The sequence below is a fragment of the Mus caroli genome, unplaced genomic scaffold, assembly GCF_978045245.1.
Source record: "Mus caroli unplaced genomic scaffold, Mus_caroli_1 scaffold_16, whole genome shotgun sequence".
Lineage (NCBI taxonomy): Eukaryota > Metazoa > Chordata > Mammalia > Rodentia > Muridae > Mus > Mus caroli.
Genome location: NW_028227271.1, coordinates 70,395,001 through 70,415,289, shown reverse-complemented (window position 1 = coordinate 70,415,289; position 20,289 = coordinate 70,395,001). Strand labels below are relative to the sequence as shown.

Below are 20,289 nucleotides of genomic sequence, written 5' to 3'. Positions count from 1 at the left end.
TGGCCTCAGACTCCACCGAGCTCCCTCTGGCAGCATCCAACTGGCCCCTGACCTAGGGAGAAAAAGCCGGTCCACTGCACCACCACTGCAGGAAAGAGAGCGGAAAGCCTGCTCATACTCCGATGGGTTTGGCCGTCTTGCTCGTGCGCAGGCCTCACACCTGAATCCCTCTCCGCATCCAGAGCGCCCGAGCCTGAAGGAGTTCCACCGTCAGGTTTCTAGCTCCCGCTTCGCAAGCTCCGCGTCGCCCCAAGCCTCCAACCCCACACAGCTCAAGGAGATCCCACTCGGAGACCAGAGTCCGCCCGGCCCCGCCCATCGCCCCCATGTGACGCATGCCCCGCCCACAGCCTCCACGTGACCCGACCGGCCTCCGCGCGCAGCGTGGATCGCCGCCGGAGCCGCCATTGTTCCGCCGGGGGAGGACAGCGGGTCCTGGCGCTGGCGCCCCGACGCCGCTTAGCGGCCGCCTCTGGAGACACTCTGTCCCCGCCGCCCCGTGTCCTCCTGGTGGCGGCGGCGTGAGGCCGGCTGCGGGGACTGGGAACCCTTGGCTCTCCCCGTGGCGGCGGCGGCCCCCTATTCCCTACTCCGGCGTGAGGGTTGGCCGCGATGCGCTCGGCCTGAGGTGTCGCGGCCCTGTCGCCTCCCACGACTGTTCCAGCGGCGGCTCCGCTCCCCGGCGTCATCCCGCGAGTCTCTCTGACGGGAGGGAAGATGGCTGCACGAAGCTGGCAGGACGAGCTGGCCCAGCAGGCCGAGGAGGGCTCTGCCCGGCTGCGGGAGTTGCTCTCGGTCGGCCTAGGTTTTCTGCGCACGGAGTTGGGCCTCGACCTGGGGCTAGAGCCGAAGCGGTACCCGGGCTGGGTGATCCTGGTGGGCACCGGCGCTCTCGGGCTGCTGCTGCTCTTCCTTCTAGGTTACGGCTGGGCCGCGGCTTGCGCCGGCGCCCGCAAGAAGCGAAGGAGCCCACCCCGCAAGCGGGAGGAGGCGGCCCCGCCGACTCCGGCCCCCGACGACCTAGCCCAGCTGAAGAATCTCAGAAGCGAGGAGCAAAAGAAGAAGAATCGGAAGAAGCTTCCTGAAAAGCCCAAAGTGAGTAGTGGCGAGGAGCCCGGTGGTCAAGGGAAGCGAGAGCTCAGGTCGAGGTGGTAGGTGAACACGTTCCTTGAGAAGGGGGAAGTCGGAAAGTGTAAGAACCAGTAGGAAAGTCGCGTTTTCCTGAATGGAAATTAACTCCAGGGGTAGGTATAAATAAAAGTGACCAAACTTACAGCCATCATATGAGAACCTTGGTTTCCCCAAAAGCAGATCCTTCCTAGAGGCCTATGAAAGTAGGCTGCATGTGGAGGTTAGTGGGACCTTACAGTGACGTTGGGAAGTTCTGAAAAGACTGCCTGGTACAGAGAGAGAGAGAGAGAGAGAGAGAGAGAGAGAGAGAGAGAGAGAGAGAGAGAGAGAGAGAGAGAGAGAGAGAGAGGTCTATCTCAAGCCACGTTGAGACCTGAGACCGTCACGGAAGATAGGAGTGACCTAAAAACTCTGGCTTAAAGAGGATTACAGGTGTTCAGATCAAGACATACTCATCTTAGTTGGAAATGTTAAAGGGAAATGGTTACCCTGTCTTATCCTGGTGAGTGTGGCCCTTGGGTTGCTGGTACAGGAACTGGGCAAAAGGGAGCTGGCGATCTAATACTCCTTCGGGATATATGGCCCCGAGAAAAACATAAGGCAAGTACAGCAAAGTAGTCTATAGTACAGTCCACGATGTGGAAGGCTTTTTTGTTTTTTAATAAAGCATAAAGAGGTGACAGATTAGAAGGCTGAAGAAGGTTGAGAGGAGATTTCAAGCCGCACTTTGCTGGACCACATGTGGAAATGCAAAAGCTATTCCATTTTTGTTAGGCCTTAGTGTTTTACTTCTATATCCTGTGTTGTGATTTCGCTGTAATATTTTGGTCTATGTATATTTGTTGGGGAGATCTTGTGCCATGGCATGCATGCAAAAGTCAGAGGAGAACTTACTGGAGTTGGTTCTCTCCTTCCACCGAGTGGATCTTGGGGGTTGAACTCCAGTACTCGGGCTTCTTGGCAAGTGCCTTTACCCACTGAACTGTTTAGTAGCCTGTTTTGCATAATTTATGTAATATGAAAGATAAGTAACATTAGAAATATTTATTAGTGTAGTGTTGGTGGTGGATGCATTAATCCCAGCACTTGGGAGGCAGTGGCAGGCCGATCTTTTGAGTTTGAGGCCATCCTGATCTTTATAGTTTCAGGACTGCAAGGACTACATAGAGAAACTTTGCCTCCAAAAAGGAAAAAGAAATACCTCCTATTTTTATATTATCTGAATGTAACTCTCCACCTTTTGAGAACACTTCAGTAAGCCAGTACCAGGCTCTTACTATGAAGAGATGTGTGTTTGATGGGCATATAGGAATTAAAGTCAATCGAGTGGGAGACAGGTTCATAAAAACTGTGTTCATGGACCCATAAGTACTAAGTAGAAAGCTGACAGCTCATATCATAAGCACTCATGTTTTGATTGCTGGGTGGGAAGATAGAAGAGAGGAAACCTGGAAAGTTATCAGTATAATACTTTCTGAAGTTAGGAGAAGAGAAAACAGCACGCTGAGATCATGCATAATTAAAAGTTCTGTAGACAGCATCAAGGGTTAAGTAATGTTTTAATGAAAATAGAACTCTTGGCTTCAGAGTAAAGGTGATCTTGAAACAAACCACATGCATTAATACTAAGGCCTGTGTGGATTGTGGCAAGTTATGAAATTTTCAGTCTCTTTAGGATGTTTAGATCAGGTGGACCTGAGGAGAGAGACAGGTGCTTCAAGAGTCCATTTGAAGTGCATCATGACACAGATGACTCATCTGAAGGAAGAACACACACTTCACTATGAAAAATGTACAACAGATAGAATTTGGCTCATCCTGCTTTTCATTTGTGTTAAGGAAGGGGGAATGGGTAATAAGTAAACCTACTTGAGATCTTTGAGGAGCTGGAATTGAGATTGGATCATTGAATGTGAATTAGGTGAAAAAAATAACCTTCTGCCACATAGTAAGAATGTATTAGAGAAGTTATGGCCCTGAAACTTTTGGTTTGTTTTTTTTTTTCGAGACAGGGTTTCTCTGTGTAGCCCTGGCCATCCTGGAACTCACTCTGTAGACCAGGCTGGCCTCGAGCTCAGAAATCCACCTGCCTTTGCCTCCCCAGTGCTGGGATTAAAAGCTTACACCACTACCTTCCGGCTGGTCCTGAAACTTTTGTGACTGCAACTCAGAAATATATTTTGTATTCTAGCACAGGCATAAAATTGTTTTTCTTTAATGCATTTGTGACTCACAAAATTGGTTTCTTATTTGATCATAAGGCCTGACACCCCCATCCCACCCTCCCCTTAGAAAAATACTGCTTTCCAGGGCTAAGTATAAACTTCATTATTTCCTGTTCATTTTGTTTCTTGTACTGTGCTGCATTTTTACTTAGGGGAGGAAAAAAATCAAACAAGGCCTACTTACAGGTTGAAAGCAAGAAAAGGTGGTGTTTTATGTCTTACTATGAAGGAAACACGAAAAGTAAAAACTCTGTCTCCCCAGGGAGCTCTGTGCCAGTTACAAAAGATGTTTATACACAGTCTACTCCCTGTGTATTCTCTACTTTCATGGATTAAACCAACTAAGGACTAACATTTTATTTTTAGGGCCTGGTGGTGTTGCTAAGTTGGTTAGAGTGCTTACTTGGCATGCATGACTTCCTAGATTTGTTGGCCAAAACTGCATAAACTGGGGGTCTTGGCCTATGCCTGTAGTCCCAGCATTCAGAGTGGAGACAGGAGGCTGAGGCTTTGAAGGTCATCCCATACATCTTAAGCTTGAGGGATACATGAGACCTCTCTTCCCCAGATCAATGATTTTTGAAATCTGCAGTTGTACTGAATTAGGTACAGACTTTTTCCTTGTCATTAGTCCCTTACCTATATTGCATAACAGCTGAATATAAAATATGTACTTTGGACTAAGTATAAGTACTCTGGCATACCAATACTTCATTTTATTTTATTTTATTTTATTTTATAAGGTGCTTGGTGTCTGTGCTTCTTGGTATTCTTGAGAGTTCTGGAATTCCTCTCCAATGGATACTGAGGGGTTTTACTCAAAATAGTAACAATGCCAGCCCCACTGTGGTTGTGGGTCGGGGGAGGCACCAAATGTCTAATCTCAAAAGTTGCTTTTAAAGTAAAAGATTGAATCAGATTAGTGGGAAAAGCCTGAGAAGTGCTAAAAGCTGGAGAAGTCCTGTCAGCTTGAGAGGAACAGGGAGCCCTAAATTTGCATAAAACCTTTAACCTAATCTGTTTGATTTATTATATATGTCCAAATTGAAGATCTTAGTTAAAACACTGAAGGAGTCTCCCTTTTTGGGTATTTGCAGTAGAGTCAGGGGATTAAAGGCGTGCGCCACCACCGCCCAGCTGCCTGGCTTCTTAAATTTGTATTCGTAACATGCTGATTAATTTGAAACCACTCACTGGAATAGAACTATAAAGTCTATACTATAAGAACTTTTATTCTTTTCTTTTTTGTATGCTTGTTTTAGAGACAGTGTCTCACTATGCAGCTCCCACTGTCTTGGAACTCATCATATAGACCAGGTTGGCCTTGAAATCACAGAGCTTCACCTGCCTCTACCTTCAAAGTTCTGGGATTAAAAATGTGCACCACTATACAGATGACCTTGTAATTTCGGCACTGAGGCTAGAGAATTACATTTTGAGGTCCATGCCATTTTGAACTGGTATTCGTCAAAAAAAAAAAAAATTCTTTCTAGCCATGCATTGGTGGTGTACCTGTAGTCATAAAATTCAAGCAGAGGCAAGGGAGATCTTGAATTTGAGGTCAGCTATACAGCAAGACTGCGCCATCTCCCCCCACCCCAATTTTTTTTTTAGTTGAGTTACTTATTCAGGTGGATTCGGTTATATAAACTACTAGTTTCTTTGAATGAACATTTTATGTTTCAGGATATTGCCTAAATCATGAAAATCCATAGTTTCAAAACGTTTATGTGTGTGTGTATATATATACATATATATACACACACATACATATATATATACACACACGCGTGTGTGTGTGTGTGTGTGTGTGAACTTGTACATGTGTGGGTGTAAAAGCCAGAATTAATGTTGAATGTCTTCCTTAATCACCCCTTTCTGTCTTAAACATTTTATTATGTGTTTGAATGTTCTGCTTGCACATAAGCTTTGCTTGGGGCCATGGAGGCCAAAAGAGGGCAGTGGATCCCTTGATACTGGAGTTACAAGAGGTCATGAACAACCATATGGGTGCTGGGAATTGAATCTTTCTGAAAGAAACAAGTGTTTTAAACTGCTTCTTCAGCCCCCTTCTTCATCTTCATCATCATCTTCTTTTTTTTCTTAATAAAGTAATAAATTTTATTTCAATTTTTATACACGTTGATCATATTCATTGCCCTTCCCCAACCACCCAGATCCTCCCTACCACCCAACTACACATACTCTTTTATTTTCTGCACCCTCAAAAACAAAGGGCTGGAAAGATGGCTCAGTGGTTAAGAGCACTGACTACTCTTCCAGAGGTCCTGAGTTCAATTTCCAGCAACCACATGGGGCTCACAATCATCTGTAATGGGATCTGATGCCCTCTTCTGGTGTGTCTGAAGACAGCTACAGTGTATAAAATAAATATTTCTTCTTTTTAAATCAAAAGTGTCAAAACCAGTAAGACAGATAAATATATAAAAAAAAGGTGCACCATAAAACATGATTCTGTTTGTGGTGGCTAACTACTCGCTAACTACTCGGGTGTCAGGGCATGGGGCCTGCCCTGGAATGTGTTTGATAGAACTCCATTGAAGAAAACCTTTTCTTTTTGTTGTTGTTTTGGTTTTTGGAAACAGGGTTTCTCTGTACAGCCTTGGCCATCTTGAAACTATGTAGACCAGGCTGGCCTCAAATTCAAAAGATTTACCTGCCTCTGCCTCTCAAGTGCTGGGATTAAAGGCATGTGTTGCCACCACTGGCTTTTTGTTTCTTAATAAATTATACCCATACCTACTCCTCCCACTCCCTCTAAGATGTCCCCAACTTCACATATTCTTTTTTTAGTGACCCACTGAGTCCAGTTAGTGCTGCCTGATGCACTAAAATTTGATGGCGTGAACCTTTCCCACCTACCTTAATTTAGGCAACTTATCAGTAGTCATGCCCTGAGAGAAAATTGACTCCCTCTGTCCCAGCACCTGTACAATGCCAGTAACTCCTTAGCTAAGAGTGAGGCCTGTGAGTTCATGCCCCATCCACGAGGGACTTTGGAGTGGCTTGATTTTGGGCAGGTAACACAGTTACTCTTTCTTCGTGAGTACAGTAGCCATGTAGTGTCCAAAAGAGCATTTCATAGCACTCCTCTTAATCCTCTGGAGCTTATATTCTTCCCTCCCCTTCTGCCACAGTGTTCTGTTCTCTGAGCCTTGAGTGGGTGATACAGATGTTGCCTTTGGAGCTGAGCATCCATATCATTTATTCTCAGCATTTACTTGATTCTGAGTCACTTTTTAAATTACTGCCCGTCGCTCTGATCTATGGCATAAACATAAATTTTTAGAAAGGCGGTTTTGATATCATGTCCCTTTAGCACAGCAACAGTAGTAGCTGCCCAGGTTTCGACTAAGTTGTCTTACTGATTTTGTCTTAGTTTTCTTTTTTTGTTGTTGTTGTTTTGTTTTGGAGAAATACAAGTGGCTTTTATGTGGGTGCTGGGAACAATTAAGCCTTCTCCCCAGAGCCCCAAGATTTATTTTTAAAACTTTGTTTTTATTTGTTTTTATTAAGCCTTTTCCCCATTTTTTATTGGTTATTTATTTACATTTCAAATGTTACATCCCTATCCCCTCCCCATATTAAGCCTTTTAAATACATCTCTTTTTTTTTTTTTTTTTGTAGTTTTTGAGACAGGATTTCTTTGTGTAGTCTTGACTGTCCTGGAACTTGCTGTGTAGACCAGGCTGACCTCAAAGTCAGAGAGATTGCCTGCCTCTGGCTTTTAAGTATTGGGGTTAAAGATGTGTGTTACCACCACCTTGTGTTTGCTTTTTGTTGTTATTAAATATATTTCTCAACCTATGTATTTTTAATACACTGGTTTGCTTTTTATCCCCTAATAAAAATCTAGCTATAGGTCTTTTAGGTGAGAATTGCAGGTGCTCTATCTCTAAAACTGAAAGAAAAGGGTTCTTTTCTTTCTTTGTTTTTGTTTTTGTTTTTTGAGGGTACTTTTCATTTGCTGGCTTTTTTTCTTTCTTTCATTCTTTTTCTCTTCTATTGGCATTTTAAGTTATCATTCCTTTATGTGGTTTTTCATGTTGCCCCAAGTCAATTCAGATTTTAAATGAGTAAATATATTCTTCATTTAATATTTTAGTGTGAGTAGTGATTTCAGAAGATGTAGGATCTTAGATGAATGGTCTCTAGCGTTAGGAAGGTTGAGAACCACTGCCATAACTGCTGGACCATCTCTCTAGCCCCTGTGCTTTTAGTGTCTTATTACCACAAGCTCACCTCTTAACTCAGGAGCCTTCTGTCTCGGTGGGGGTGTCCTGACTCTTGAGTGTTGTTGGGGTTGCAGGCATTCATTTGCCCCAATGCTTAGCTAGCTAGTAAGGAGCCTTTTGAAAGAATGAATTTCCATCCTGCCTAAAATGAACTTTTCATCGCTTTTGTACTCAAAATCAAAACCTCTTTCCATGGCCTATCTGTCCCAGCACCTGCTTTTCTTTCTTATTTCTTATTTATTTTTATATATAAGTACACTGTAGCTGTATTCATACACACCAGGAGAGGGCGTCAGATGTCATTACGGATGGTTGTGAGCCACCATGTGGTTGCTGGGATTTGAACTCAGGGCCTTCAAGAAGAGCAGTCAGTGTTCTTAACCTCTGAGCCATCTCTCCAGCCCCCTGCTTTTCTTTCAAAGCCAGTTGGTAGCTTCATCTTATTTGCTACTTTAAACTACACTGGCGGTTTGTTGTTATTGTTGTCTGATTTGCGTCCTCACAAATGTTTTCATTGTCTTTACATGAACAAATGATCAAGTTTCTAGAATAGTCTTTCACCATTAGTTTTATCAGCCCTTAGAGCTTATCTTAAAATTCACCTTAAAAAGCCAGAATAGATGCCTAAAGTCTGTAATCCCAGCATTTGGGCAGTGGAAGCAGGAAGGTTAGTAATTCAAGGCAGGCCTTGGCTCCATAGTAAGTTTTAAGGCAATTGGCTTGACATATATCGAAAATAAAAATAAACCTCAGAAAATCCTTTTCCAATCACTGGATTTGAAATTGTTATCCCCTTCAGTATTCTGCCTTAAAATAGATTGTTTCCTTTGTGATAGTCACCAGGATATGATCTTCTTGTTTACTTTTCAAAGGTCTTTTCCAAGATTAGCCTAGCCTGTTAGAGTGAAAAGCAAACCCTCCTGACGGGACTGGCTTTGTTGACTGGTTGCTCATGAAATGCCTAAAATCACACTTGTGGTCATTTGAGTAATTTGTCATTGAGCTAAATAAATGTATAGTTTAATATATTCCCAGCAGAACTAGGACTGTTTTAACTTGGTCTTGTTTTATTTTGGTAGTGGTTTTGCTGGTACTACTGAAAGTAAATTTGGATGGGATTAGATTTAATACCCAGCACTCACTTAGCAGCTCACAACCATTCATAACTCCAGTTCCAGGGGCCTACACACAATAAACAGGCTCATACACATGACTTTTTTTTTAAATCTTAAATTGTATCATTTGACCCATAGGTCTATTTTTCTTTTTGATACATACAAAGGATTGAATGCAAGTGTCCTATATACTACAGATGTGCTCTACCACTAAGTTACAACCCTTTCTTTACCTTAAAGTCTTCCTCTGGCTTTAATTATTAAAAGGACAGTAGTAATATGGGGTTGGAGAGGTGGCTTAACAGTTAAAGGATACCTGAGTTCTCTTCCTAGCACACACATCAGGTGACTCAAATACCTGTAACTCAAGCTCCACAGGGTTTAGAAGCCTCAGGCCTTCATTTGTACCTCCATATGCTTACATATACTTACAGACACAATGTTTTAAAAGGTAAAATCTTTCTAAATAATAATGGATTAAGAAACTTTTAAGTGTGACAGGAGAGATGGCTCAGCAGTTAAGAGCACTGACTGTTGTTCTTCCAGGGGTCTTCAGCAGTTCAATTCCCAGCAACCACTTGGTGACTCACAGTATCTATAATGGGATCCAACAGGCCTCTTCTTGTATATCTCAAGACAGCTACAGTGTACTCATAATAAAATATATAACTCATACATAAAATAAATAATTTTTTTAAAAAGGAAAGAAGGAATACTCCTGGTTTCACAGAAGAGCTTTGAGATTAAGTGACATACTTGAGGTCATAGGCAAAAGGAGTTTCATATGCAAAGTGATATTCTAATTTCCAGTCTAAGAAGGTCATGTTGCATTTTGTTTGTTTTTGGTTTTTGGTTGGGGGGGAGGGGATGCTTTTCAAGACAGGGTTTTTTTTCGTAGTACCTTTAGCTGTCCTGGAACTCTTACTGTAAACCAGGCTGGCCATGAATACATGAAGAGCTGCCTGCCTCTGCCTCCTGAGTACTGGGATTGAAGGCATGTGCCATCACTGACTATCCTAGGTCATTTGATTTCTCTGATTTCTCTGACTTTTTAAAAAGTCTAGAATTTTGGCTCCATTTGTTTGGGTATGTGACTTTTTCTTTTTTCTTTCTTTCTTTCTTTTTTTTTTAAGATTTATTTATTTATTTTGTGTCTTAAGTAAATCTTTTTGCTTCATACTGCCAGAGTCCTCGCATAAAAAGACCATCAATATCTATGTTCTTCTTAGATACCATGAACAAATACACCTCCTGAATACTTATATTTGGTCTACTTTCATGTTATTGGTCCATGTTCTACTTTTTGAGTATAAGAAAGCCTTGGAAGCTCACAGAGACCAAACTGACAACTAGGGAGCATGCATAGGATTGACCTCTGTATATATGTCACAGTTGTGTAGATTGGTCTTCTTGTGGGACTTCGAACAGTGGGAGCAGGGACTGTCTATGACTCTTGCCAGCTTTTGGGACTGTTTTCCTCATACCAGGTTGCCTCATTCAGCCTAGGATGAGGGGAGGTGCCTAGTCTTACTACAACTTGTTATATCATGTTTTGTTGATATCCATGGGAAAACTGCCCTTTTCTAAACAGAAATGGAGGAAGAGTTGGGTCGGGGGGGAGAGACAGGGAGAAAAGGAGGAAGGACAAACAATTGGGATATAATAAAAATTTTAAAAAAGTGTCTTAGAGATGGTTTTAAGTTATTATTCAAGCAAAGTAGTTCTAAGTTTGATTTTATCTAGGGAATTTTTGTATTTCTTGTGTTTTCTGTCCAGTTCTACTAATAATTTTGAAACTGATGCACAGAATGCTAAACTTCTAGAACCCATCATCCAAATCTAGGCAAGAAGTACATAAGACAATCTGCTGTATCTATTATAGTCCTTATCCCAGTTCTCATTATGTCAAACTGAAAACAGTCCTTGCATTTCATTATTCAGAAGTCATCCACATCCTAATTTAACCATGTGACAGGTATTGAGCATGCATGATACAATTAATCAGGAAATAGTTTGGAATCCCTGAAGAATTGGACTTAGACTGGGATCTTCATCACTAATTAAAGTAGCTCAGACTGTATGGCAAAATTTGCAAATTGTATTATAATTATATTCATAAGATTGTTCTAATGGTTATGAAGAGTTTTTTTTAATTGGAGTTGGATTTTAAAATAGATAAATTACAGGCTGCACTGTGTGTAGTTAATAAAGTATCTAACATGTATCAGTCTGTTTTTAAACTCCTAAGAAATTATCTGGAATTTGTATCAGAATTTTTGTTTTCTTTTGTTTTGGTTTTGGTTTTTCGAGACAGGGTTTCTCTGTGTAGCCCTGGCTGTCCTGGAACTCACTCTGTAGACCAGGCTGGCCTCGAACTCAGAAATCCACCTGCCTCTGCCTCCCAAGTGCTGGGATTAAAGGTGTGCGCCACCACGCCCGGCTTCAGAATTTTTTACAACTAAAAGTCTTTCTTGTGGAGAATACATCCAGAGTTAATTTTGCCTGACTTCTTGTCCATAAAGAAAAATCATGTATGTAAAGCCTCTGGTAGATTCTGGGCACAGAACAAGTACTCAGAAATGACTAGTTATTGTAAGGATACATGTATTCTAACTTCTCTGCTGAAGTTACCTCTTCTGAATTTTCATGCTTTACCTCTTATCATTTTTCTGATGTATGCTAACACACTGCATGTTCCCTATAGCTTTAACCTAAGTAAAAATTTAAAATCTAGTGAAGTAGAAACATGTTCAGGGTGACACACATTTTGAATTTCAATCTTAGTCTCTCTCTTTGCCATCAAACTACCTAGAATTTATATACACGAGAGTGAGAGTGTGTATTAATATGTGATTATCTTCTTCACGAGAGTGAGAGTGTGTTGTGTGATTATCTTCACGAGAGAGTGTGTGTTGTGTGTTAATATGTGATTATCTTCTTCAAGCACTCCCCCTTTCTTTTCTTTTTCTTTTTTTCTTTCTTGTTTGTTTTGTTTTGTTTTGAGACAAGTCTCTTACTAATGGCCAGTGAGCTCCAGGGATTGTTCTGTTCCACGTGCCAGACTGCCAACCCTGCTGTCACAGTGGTGGGATTATAGACACATAGCCTGGCTTTTATATTAAGTGTTGGGGAGCTGAGCTAAAGCCCTCAATGATCCACCATGGCACTCCACAGACTTGAGCCATCTTCCCAACCAGGACACCCTTGTTTTTCAGAAAGGGGAAATAAGAATACTGTTCACTTGTTTTGTTTTGTTTGAGACAGGGTTTCTCTGTGTAGCCCTGGCTATCCTGGAACTCACTCTGTAGATCAGGCTGGCCACGAATTCAGAAATCCACCTGCCTCTGCGTCTCAAGTGCTGGGATTAAAGGCGTGCGCCAACACTGCCTGGCACTGTTCCCTTTTTATTTTGGTGTGTGCTGTTGTATACTCAAGTTCTTTTGCTATGCTCTATCCTTTTTGTCATTGCGGTGCTGTGCTGTGCTTTTGTGGTTTTTGGAGTGAGACATCCCCACACCCACACCTACTCCCACACCCACCTCCACCCCCAGAGCTGAGGACCAAACCCAGGGCCTTGCACTTGTTAAGCAAGTGTTCTACCACTGAGCTAAATACCCAACCCCTTGGAGTGAGACTAATGGTATGGCATATGTTGATCTAGAATTTGCTTGCTATGTTGCTAGCCTCAGTCCTGCCTCTGCCTCCAAGAGTTAGGATAACCAACACATGCTGCTACCATGCTCTGCTATTTGTAAACTACTGAAGAACAGGGATCATGCTTCTCTTTGTTTCAGGATTTTCCGGAGTCTACATGTTACTCAGTTGTTTATTGGGTATTAGTTGTATGAACATGTAAATGCCACATAATCTTCTTAGGAATGGAATTTCACTGTGTAACCTTGGTTGGTTTGGAATTCACAATGTAGACCCAGCTAGCCTTGAACTTGGAGCTCTACCAACCTCCCTGTCTCCTGAGTGCTGAGATTAAAGGTATGCACTGGGCTAGTAATTTTTATGTTTTACAGAAAATAACAAAATATACTGTCTCTTAAAAAGCAAACCTTACACTATTTTTAACCCTAGAGAGAATATGTTTATGTATTAGTTGTAATGTATTAACTTTCTGAGAGAATTTATGTCTAGAGCATTGTGTCTGTTGGATGCATGTCCAGTAGGATTTGACCACCAGGCTTTAACATTTGTGAGATTGCTAGTATAAAAATGACCATAAGTGCTTGAATATGAGATTAGGGCACATGGGCATCATGCTTTTAAATAGGAAAGGATATTAGAAGTGAGGAAACTTTCTTGAACAGGTATGTTTTCACATGTTCCCATTTGGTATATTCTAACAAGAGCCCTAGAAGCTAGGTACACAGTTTTCTCATACTTACAAATCATGAAGTTGGGAGTGAAATCAAGAAAAATGCTTAAAAATCAGTGATTAGGGCTAACATGATAGCCCAGTGGGTAAAGGTGCTTGCTGCTAACCCAGTGAGTTTTGTTCAGTTTCTAGAACCTACATAGTAGAAAATAGAGAACCAACTCCCAAAAATTGTCTTCTTCTTAACTTCCACATGTTCTCCTCTCCTCTCCTCCTCCCTCCCTCCCTCCTTCCCCCTCACACACACACATACACACATTTTTAAATCACAGGGGTTAACTGTAGCTATTCAAACTTATCTTAGTTTGTCAAATTCCAAAACTCATGCTCCACTTCTGTGGCAATTCCTAATTGAACTTCTAGTTTCTTTTTTTTTCTTTTTCTTTTTTTTTTTTTTTTAAAGATTTATTATATTCAAGTACACTGTAGCTGTCTTCAGATGTACCAGAAGAGGGCGTCAGATCTCATTATGGATAGTTGTGAGCCACCATGTGGTTGCTGGGATTTGAACTCAGGACCTTCAGAAGAGCAGTCGGTGCTCTTAACCACTGAGCCATCTCTCCAGCCTGAACTTCTAGTTTCTAAATAGTTTCCAAGTACTTTTAAGTTATGGTGTTCAAATTTTGTAGCTAGGTATAAAATTTACATGCCTAAGTGAAAATAGGGCTCATGTTAGAAGTCACTCCTTAAACTTTATAAATGTTTACCTCAGATACAGATTGTTTTACAATCCTCTTAAGTAAAGGCTGCTCAAATGAAATAGAAGTCTGCAGTTAATCATTGTAACCAAAGGGGGAAAAAAAGAAAGTTAAATAACTGTGTGTTTCTTAAGTACTTTTTCTCTTCCCAACCCCCTTTTGCCTTGTCCTATTTTTTTCCTTTTTTAAGAGGAAAAATTGTTCAGATAGAGAGATAGAGCAGGCTAGGTGCATTAGCACATGGCTTTTAAGTCCAGCACTCCAGAGGCTAGGGCCAACCTGTTCTCTCTATATATATAGCAAGAGCCGGCAAGAGTTGCACAATGAGACCTTGTCTCAGGGGAGGGGAGGGGAGGAGAAGAGGAGGAAGGAAGGAAAAACTAACCACAGGAAATTAAAACAGTTAAGTTTGGCTAGAGAAGACAGTTAATATGAACTGAAAAACAGTCAATGATAGGTTTCTCATATATAGGCTTAGCTTCTTGGAAGGCTAAAGTAGGAAGTTTGCGTATATCTAAGCGTTTAAGACCAGTTTAAAAGAAAAAAGAAGTCAAACTGGTAGCACACGCTTAACCCTACACCTTAAAAGAGGAGTGAGAAAGATAGTTTGAGGCTAACCTAGGCAACATAGCAAGATTTCACCTAAAAACAAAGACAAGATTTAAAAGATTGCCTCCTGAGGTTTCTTACCTTCCCTTTCCACGTACTGTTAACACACACTTACCCAGAGGGACCAAACCACACAGAAGAAAGAAAGACAAAGTTTGTCTATTCTATACTACAACTACTACAAACCAATAGTTTGTATATACTATAACACACACTTTCCATCCTATAACACACATTTACCCAGAGTGACCAAACCACACAGAAGAAAGAAAGAAAACCAGGTCAAGAGTAAGGAAACTTGGTTTTGATTTTCACCGTCTTATTTTAACAGGTTAAGATCCAGCAGACTAAATGTTAATTAATTAGGCATTTATTCAACTATGAAGACAGCTTTTGTTTTGACTTCCTGCCACAAATCTTTGGAAAACCTACAAATTGGGTTTTAAAATGTAAATGGTCTCTGGTTTTTTTTTGTTTTTTTTTTAAGATATTTTTATTTTATTTATATGAGTACACTGTAGCTATCTTCAGACACACCAGAAGAGGGCTCCCATTACAGATGGTTGTGAGCCACCATGTGATTATGAGGAATTGAACTCAGGACTTCTGGAAGAGCAGTCCGTCAGTGTTCTTTTAAGGTGTAGGGTTAAGTGTGTGCTACCAGTTTGACTTCTTTTTTCTTTTAAACTGGTCTTAAACCCTTAGATATATGCAAACTTCCTACCTTAGCCTTCCAAGAAGCTAAGCCTATATATGAGAAAGCTATCATAGACTGTTTTTCAGTTCATATTAACTCTGTCAGATACTTTTAAAGATTTATTTTTATTTTACTTTATGTATATAAGTGGTTTGCATGCATGTCTGGTGCCAAGGGAGGACAGAAGAAGGTATCAGATCTCCTGGACTTAGAGTTATTATGGTTGTGAGCCACCATGTGGGTGATAGGTTCTCTACAAGAACATCAAGTGCTCTTAACTACTGAGCCGTCTCTCCAGCTCCTGCTTGACTGTTTGTAAGTAACGATGCATGTAAAGTCACATTATAGACACTTTTTAAAATTTTAAAATACATTTTTTCATACAAAATATGATTTCCCTTTCCCCAACTCATTCCAGCCTCCTCCTAGTTCCCTAGCCACCCAAATCCTCACCCTTTTTCCTTCTTATTAGTATACTTACATGCATCAGAGAGAGAAGTAGGACAAGGCAAAAGGGGGTTGGGAGGAGAGCCAAAGAAAAAGCACATAAGAAACATACAGTTATTTTTTTTTCCTTCAATATATAGCTATGCCATGATGTGCAATTTGATAAAAGTCTATTCTGCAAATATTAGAAACAAAGTTTTTAAAACATGTACATTAATTTACTGACTGTAATGGGTTGAATATGGAGAAATAGATAAGTGAAAAGGAGCGATGCGGGATTCAGAAAGAAGAATGGATAAATAGCATGGGCTCCTTTTATCCAAGTCCTCAGTCTCCATTTCTGTTAATAGAGTTCAGAATTGTAAAAGGTAGGGGGCGGGGGGCAAGTAGGAACGATTCTGATTCCAAAGTGGATTTGGAGATCATAGACTTGATTCTGCCCACAAACATCCTCATTTTAAAAATGTTAGGAATGAAGTAATTGTTTTGTTTGTTTGCTTGTGTCTGTGACAGTGAGATTTAGTCATTACACTATAAAATTAGAAGCAACATTAGGGTCTTCTAGCATGCATTGATCTGTATATCATTGTTGCCTTTTTTTTTTTTCTGCTGTGGACGAGTTACAGTTTCGATAAAGACTATATAACCCATACATCCTAAAATATTTTCTGTCTAGTTCTGTAGAGAAAAACTAGGTCAAGTTTGCTTCCCAGTACTTGGGGGGAAGGAGGGAGGGGGGACAGAGTCAGGTGAATCTGAGTTCTAGACCAGCCAGAGCTGAACAGAGAAAATCCGTCTCAAAACAAACAAAAAGGTTTGCTGAGGTTCTGGACAATGGGGTTACTGGTTAAGATCATGTACCACTGCAGAGGACCTGAATTTGTTTTCCACACTGAGTGACTTGCAACCACCTATAATTAAGCTCCAGAAGATCTCACAGCCTCTTCTGGCCTCCACACTAACATGCACAAAATCACACACATGTACACATAATTTAAACAAACCAACAAAAAACCCAACTTAAAAAAAAGTTTACTGACTCTTGAATAGTACCACACTTATGGGAATAAAATCTAGAGATCGTTAGGTGTTCTGAGATTACCCAGCTAGTAGTAATCACAGTGTAAATACATTTCAGAGCCTCTTGTCATTACCTCTGTTTCTTTCCCTTTTCCTTTTTCTTTTCTTTAATTAGAGGAACTACTGTGTGTGATCAGAAAATTTGTGGTACAGAATTGTTTATACGTTCATTATGGGGTGGGGGTGGGCCTGCTGGAGAGGGCTCCTTTTCCAGAGGACTCAGTTCAGTTCTCAGCACCCACAAAGGGGTTCTCAGTCATCTATAACTTCTGTTACAGGGATTTGATGCCCTCTGACCTCTACAGGGACACATGGCAATAGACATACATGTAAGACAAAACACTCACACAATAAAAGTAAATAAAGACTTAAAAACAAATTCACTTATATACACAAAAACACACATCACAAAACACTCATTAGTCCAATGAGATTCAGATGATACAGGCATATATAAAAGCAACCCTGTTCATTTGGGTCAGGGAAGAATTTCATTGTTGTATATGTTATTTCCCAGGTCTAAATCTTTGGTTTTATCTGTCAGTTGGTTTGATATTACATTGTTTTCTTGTTACCCATACAGCCAAATGGACGGACTGTTGAAGTACCCGAGGATGAAGTTGTTAGAAATCCCCGAAGTATAACTGCAAAACAAGCACCAGAGACAGACAAGAAAAATGAAAAGGTAAGCTTGGGAACATATATGTACAAAGTTTTTAATAAAGCTAATGACATAAAATTATGCTTTCATGGTTAACAGGAGTGTAAGTCTTCCATTTAAGAAAACTGAAAAATATGAAGTAGTCATGGGTAGGTGGTAAAGTTAAAGTTTTGTTTTGTTTTTAAAGAAGACTATGTCACCATTTTTTTAAAAACATTACAGTGGTGTTAGTAAAAGTTTCATTATGCCTAAAGTCATTTACAACTTGAGTATCTTTTGTTTAAGGTTCTGGCTTTATAGGTCTGATACAAATCTTAACATGATTCTATCATGATAGAATCCTGTTATTCATAATAATGTACTTTTTAATGTAAAAATTGCTTAGCAAAATTGTCCAGTGGTATCGTTTAAACTGATTTCCCTTATTAGGGGAATTGAATTATCTACCTGCTAAACAGTTGACTTTATTTAACAAAATAATTCTATACTGAGAGGTAAAAGCATTTGCCACCAAGCCTGAAGACCTAAGTTCAATTCCCTAGAACTCATCTCTATAGTAGGAGAAATTGGCCTCTGGCTTCTACAAGTGCTTCTCGATGTGCGTGTGTGCTCACATGCATGCAGGAGTGTGAGTGTTTACATTCTTGTGAAGACCAGAAGAGGGCATTGGATCTCCCAGGAGCTGGACTTACAGAGTTGTGAGCTGCCTATCAAGGGCACTGGGTACTGAACTTGGGTCCTCTGGAAAAGTTGCTCTGAACCACTGAGCTGTCTCCAGCCCTATGGAACTTGATTTTTGTACAAAGAGTAATTATATCTCGTTATAATATTGGGTGTCTTTCTTGTTTAAGTCTATAGAGATAAAACTTGGTATAGAAAGGAAAAAAATACACACCCATATATTTTATATATGAAGAGCTAGAGCAAACTTATTTGTGTATATCAGATTAAACTGCCATAGTTTTCTAGGTTGGCTTTATTTATTTTTTAATATATTTTAATGTCTTTTTTAGAGTCCAGACTAGCTTCAAACTTAAGATTCCCCTGCCTCCACCTTCATAATGCTGGGATTACAAGTGCATACCACCACGTGTAGTTGTATTCTAGATCTTTGTTTTGATGTGGAAGCAATCAGTGCCTCATTGATAACTAGTTTCTAGTAGAGATCATACAGGGCTATTAGCCAGGCACTGTGTTAAATAATTACTGGGTAGAGAAATAATAGTAGTTTTTTATATTTGTCTGTTTATCTGTTTGGGTTTGTTTTGTTTGTTTCTTTGTTTTTTGTTTGTTTGGTTTTGTTTTTTAAGATAGGGTTTCTTTGCATAGCCCTGGCTATCCTGAAACTTAATCTGTAGACCAGGTTGGCCTTGAATTCAAAAGATAGACCTATCTCTGCCTCCTAAGAGCTACATATTTTTACCCTCAGAAATATTGCAGTCTAAGTAAGGAGAAGCAAACAAAGACAGTGTCTGGGAAGGCAAATAGAGAAACTGTTAAATAAAATAGGTTATTTGGTGCCAGGTATTCAATGGAGAAAGGAGAAAGGAAATCCTACTGGGGTAGCCAGAAAAAGTTGACTTGCTGGGGATGATGGTGCACACCTTTAATCCAACTTCTGAGGAAGAAGCAATGGATCTCGATAAGTTCAAGGCCACCCTGGTACACATAGTGAGTTCCAGGACAGACAGGGCTACATGATGAGACTCTGTCTCAAAAAGAAAGGAAAGGAAAAAAAGAGAGAATACTGAATTAATTAAAGATGGATGGTTTTTTAGTAACAGGAAAGGGAAGCCAGTTTTGGAGGGAGAAAATCAAATGAATATTGATATTATTCATACTCAGGAAAAAAAGCCTTAAAGACGCTTAGGAAGTCAAATTGGAGGGGCATATGATTTTTTTCTTTTTAATTTACATATATGTAAAGCTTTAGGCAGATTCATCTGTCAGCAGTATTTATGATTAATGTATCCATTTTGCATCTAGAATTATACAGGTCTGAATTAAAGGGGGAAATGTGAAAATTGCCAATTAGAAAACCAGTCATAAACAAAATGTATAAAGGTTGGTTACTAGTAGATTATTAAAAGATAAAGACAATGATAGCCACTGAAATCCTAATATCATTCCTAATATTCATTATAAGAACTAACAGCATTCAGTGAGCAAAATATTTTCATATTGCTTCATCCTAATAAGCAACACCAAGGAGGTGCTTTATTTATCTTTAATAGCTAAATAAATAAGTAGCTAACTATACAAGGCCACATAGCTAGTAATAATACTTCAATTACTCAAAATTTGGTCATTGAATCCCTGAGAAAGGAGCCCTAAGGACCCTTTTTGGTTGAATCCATGAAAACAAAACTATTGTCATAGTAATTAAAACATGATATGCCTTTTTTACTATGTTGGTGTTTGTACTGATGGTACCAAAGCAGTGGGTGAAATTACTGGCTCCTGCACATAGTAGCAGATGTGCAACTTGGTCTTCATGTGGGTCCCCCCAACAACTGGAGCCGGGGTTGTCTCTAACTGTTTCCTGCCTGTGGATCCTGTTCTCCCAGCCTTGTCTAGCCTTAGTGGGAGAGGGCCCAGTTCTATATGTGCCTGGATGGGCTAGTACCCAGGGGTCCTCTCCCTTCTCAGAGGAAAAGGGGAGGGGGTGGGAGAGGAAATGTTGGGGGAGGGGCTAGTAGGAGGGGGCTGCTATCAGGAAGTAAAGCAAATACAAAATTTAATGGGGGGGGAGAAAGAAATTACTGGCTTACTGGCTCTTCACCATGACTCAAGACAACAGCACTGAACTATAGCTGTTCTTTGTTCTTACTGCATTTTGGAAGAAGAAAGTTTCCTAGTTTCACTTAAGAGTGCTTTATGAAGGTTGTAATAAAAAAGATTGTTAATTTGTTAGTTCTTAATCTGTATTATTACATTTATTTTGTATGTATATGTATGTAGGCAAACATGTGGTCAGGATAATTTG

At 40.3% G+C, this 20,289-nt stretch overlaps 1 protein-coding gene across 7 annotated transcripts in view; it reads left to right on the top strand.

The window, feature by feature from the left end:
- The first annotated feature begins 409 nt into the window (after nt 1-409).
- Nucleotides 410-20,289, top strand: part of Mtdh (metadherin) — a 62,866-nt gene continuing 42,986 nt past the window's right edge. For all 7 annotated transcript variants that reach the window (XM_029469660.2, XM_029469658.2, XM_029469657.2 and 4 more), the window contains exons 1-2: nt 410-1,095; nt 17,226-17,327. In XM_029469660.2, the coding sequence (XP_029325520.1) occupies nt 718-1,095; nt 17,226-17,327 (480 nt within the window). In that variant the 5' untranslated portion in view covers nt 410-717. The remainder of the gene's footprint in view (nt 1,096-17,225; nt 17,328-20,289) is intronic.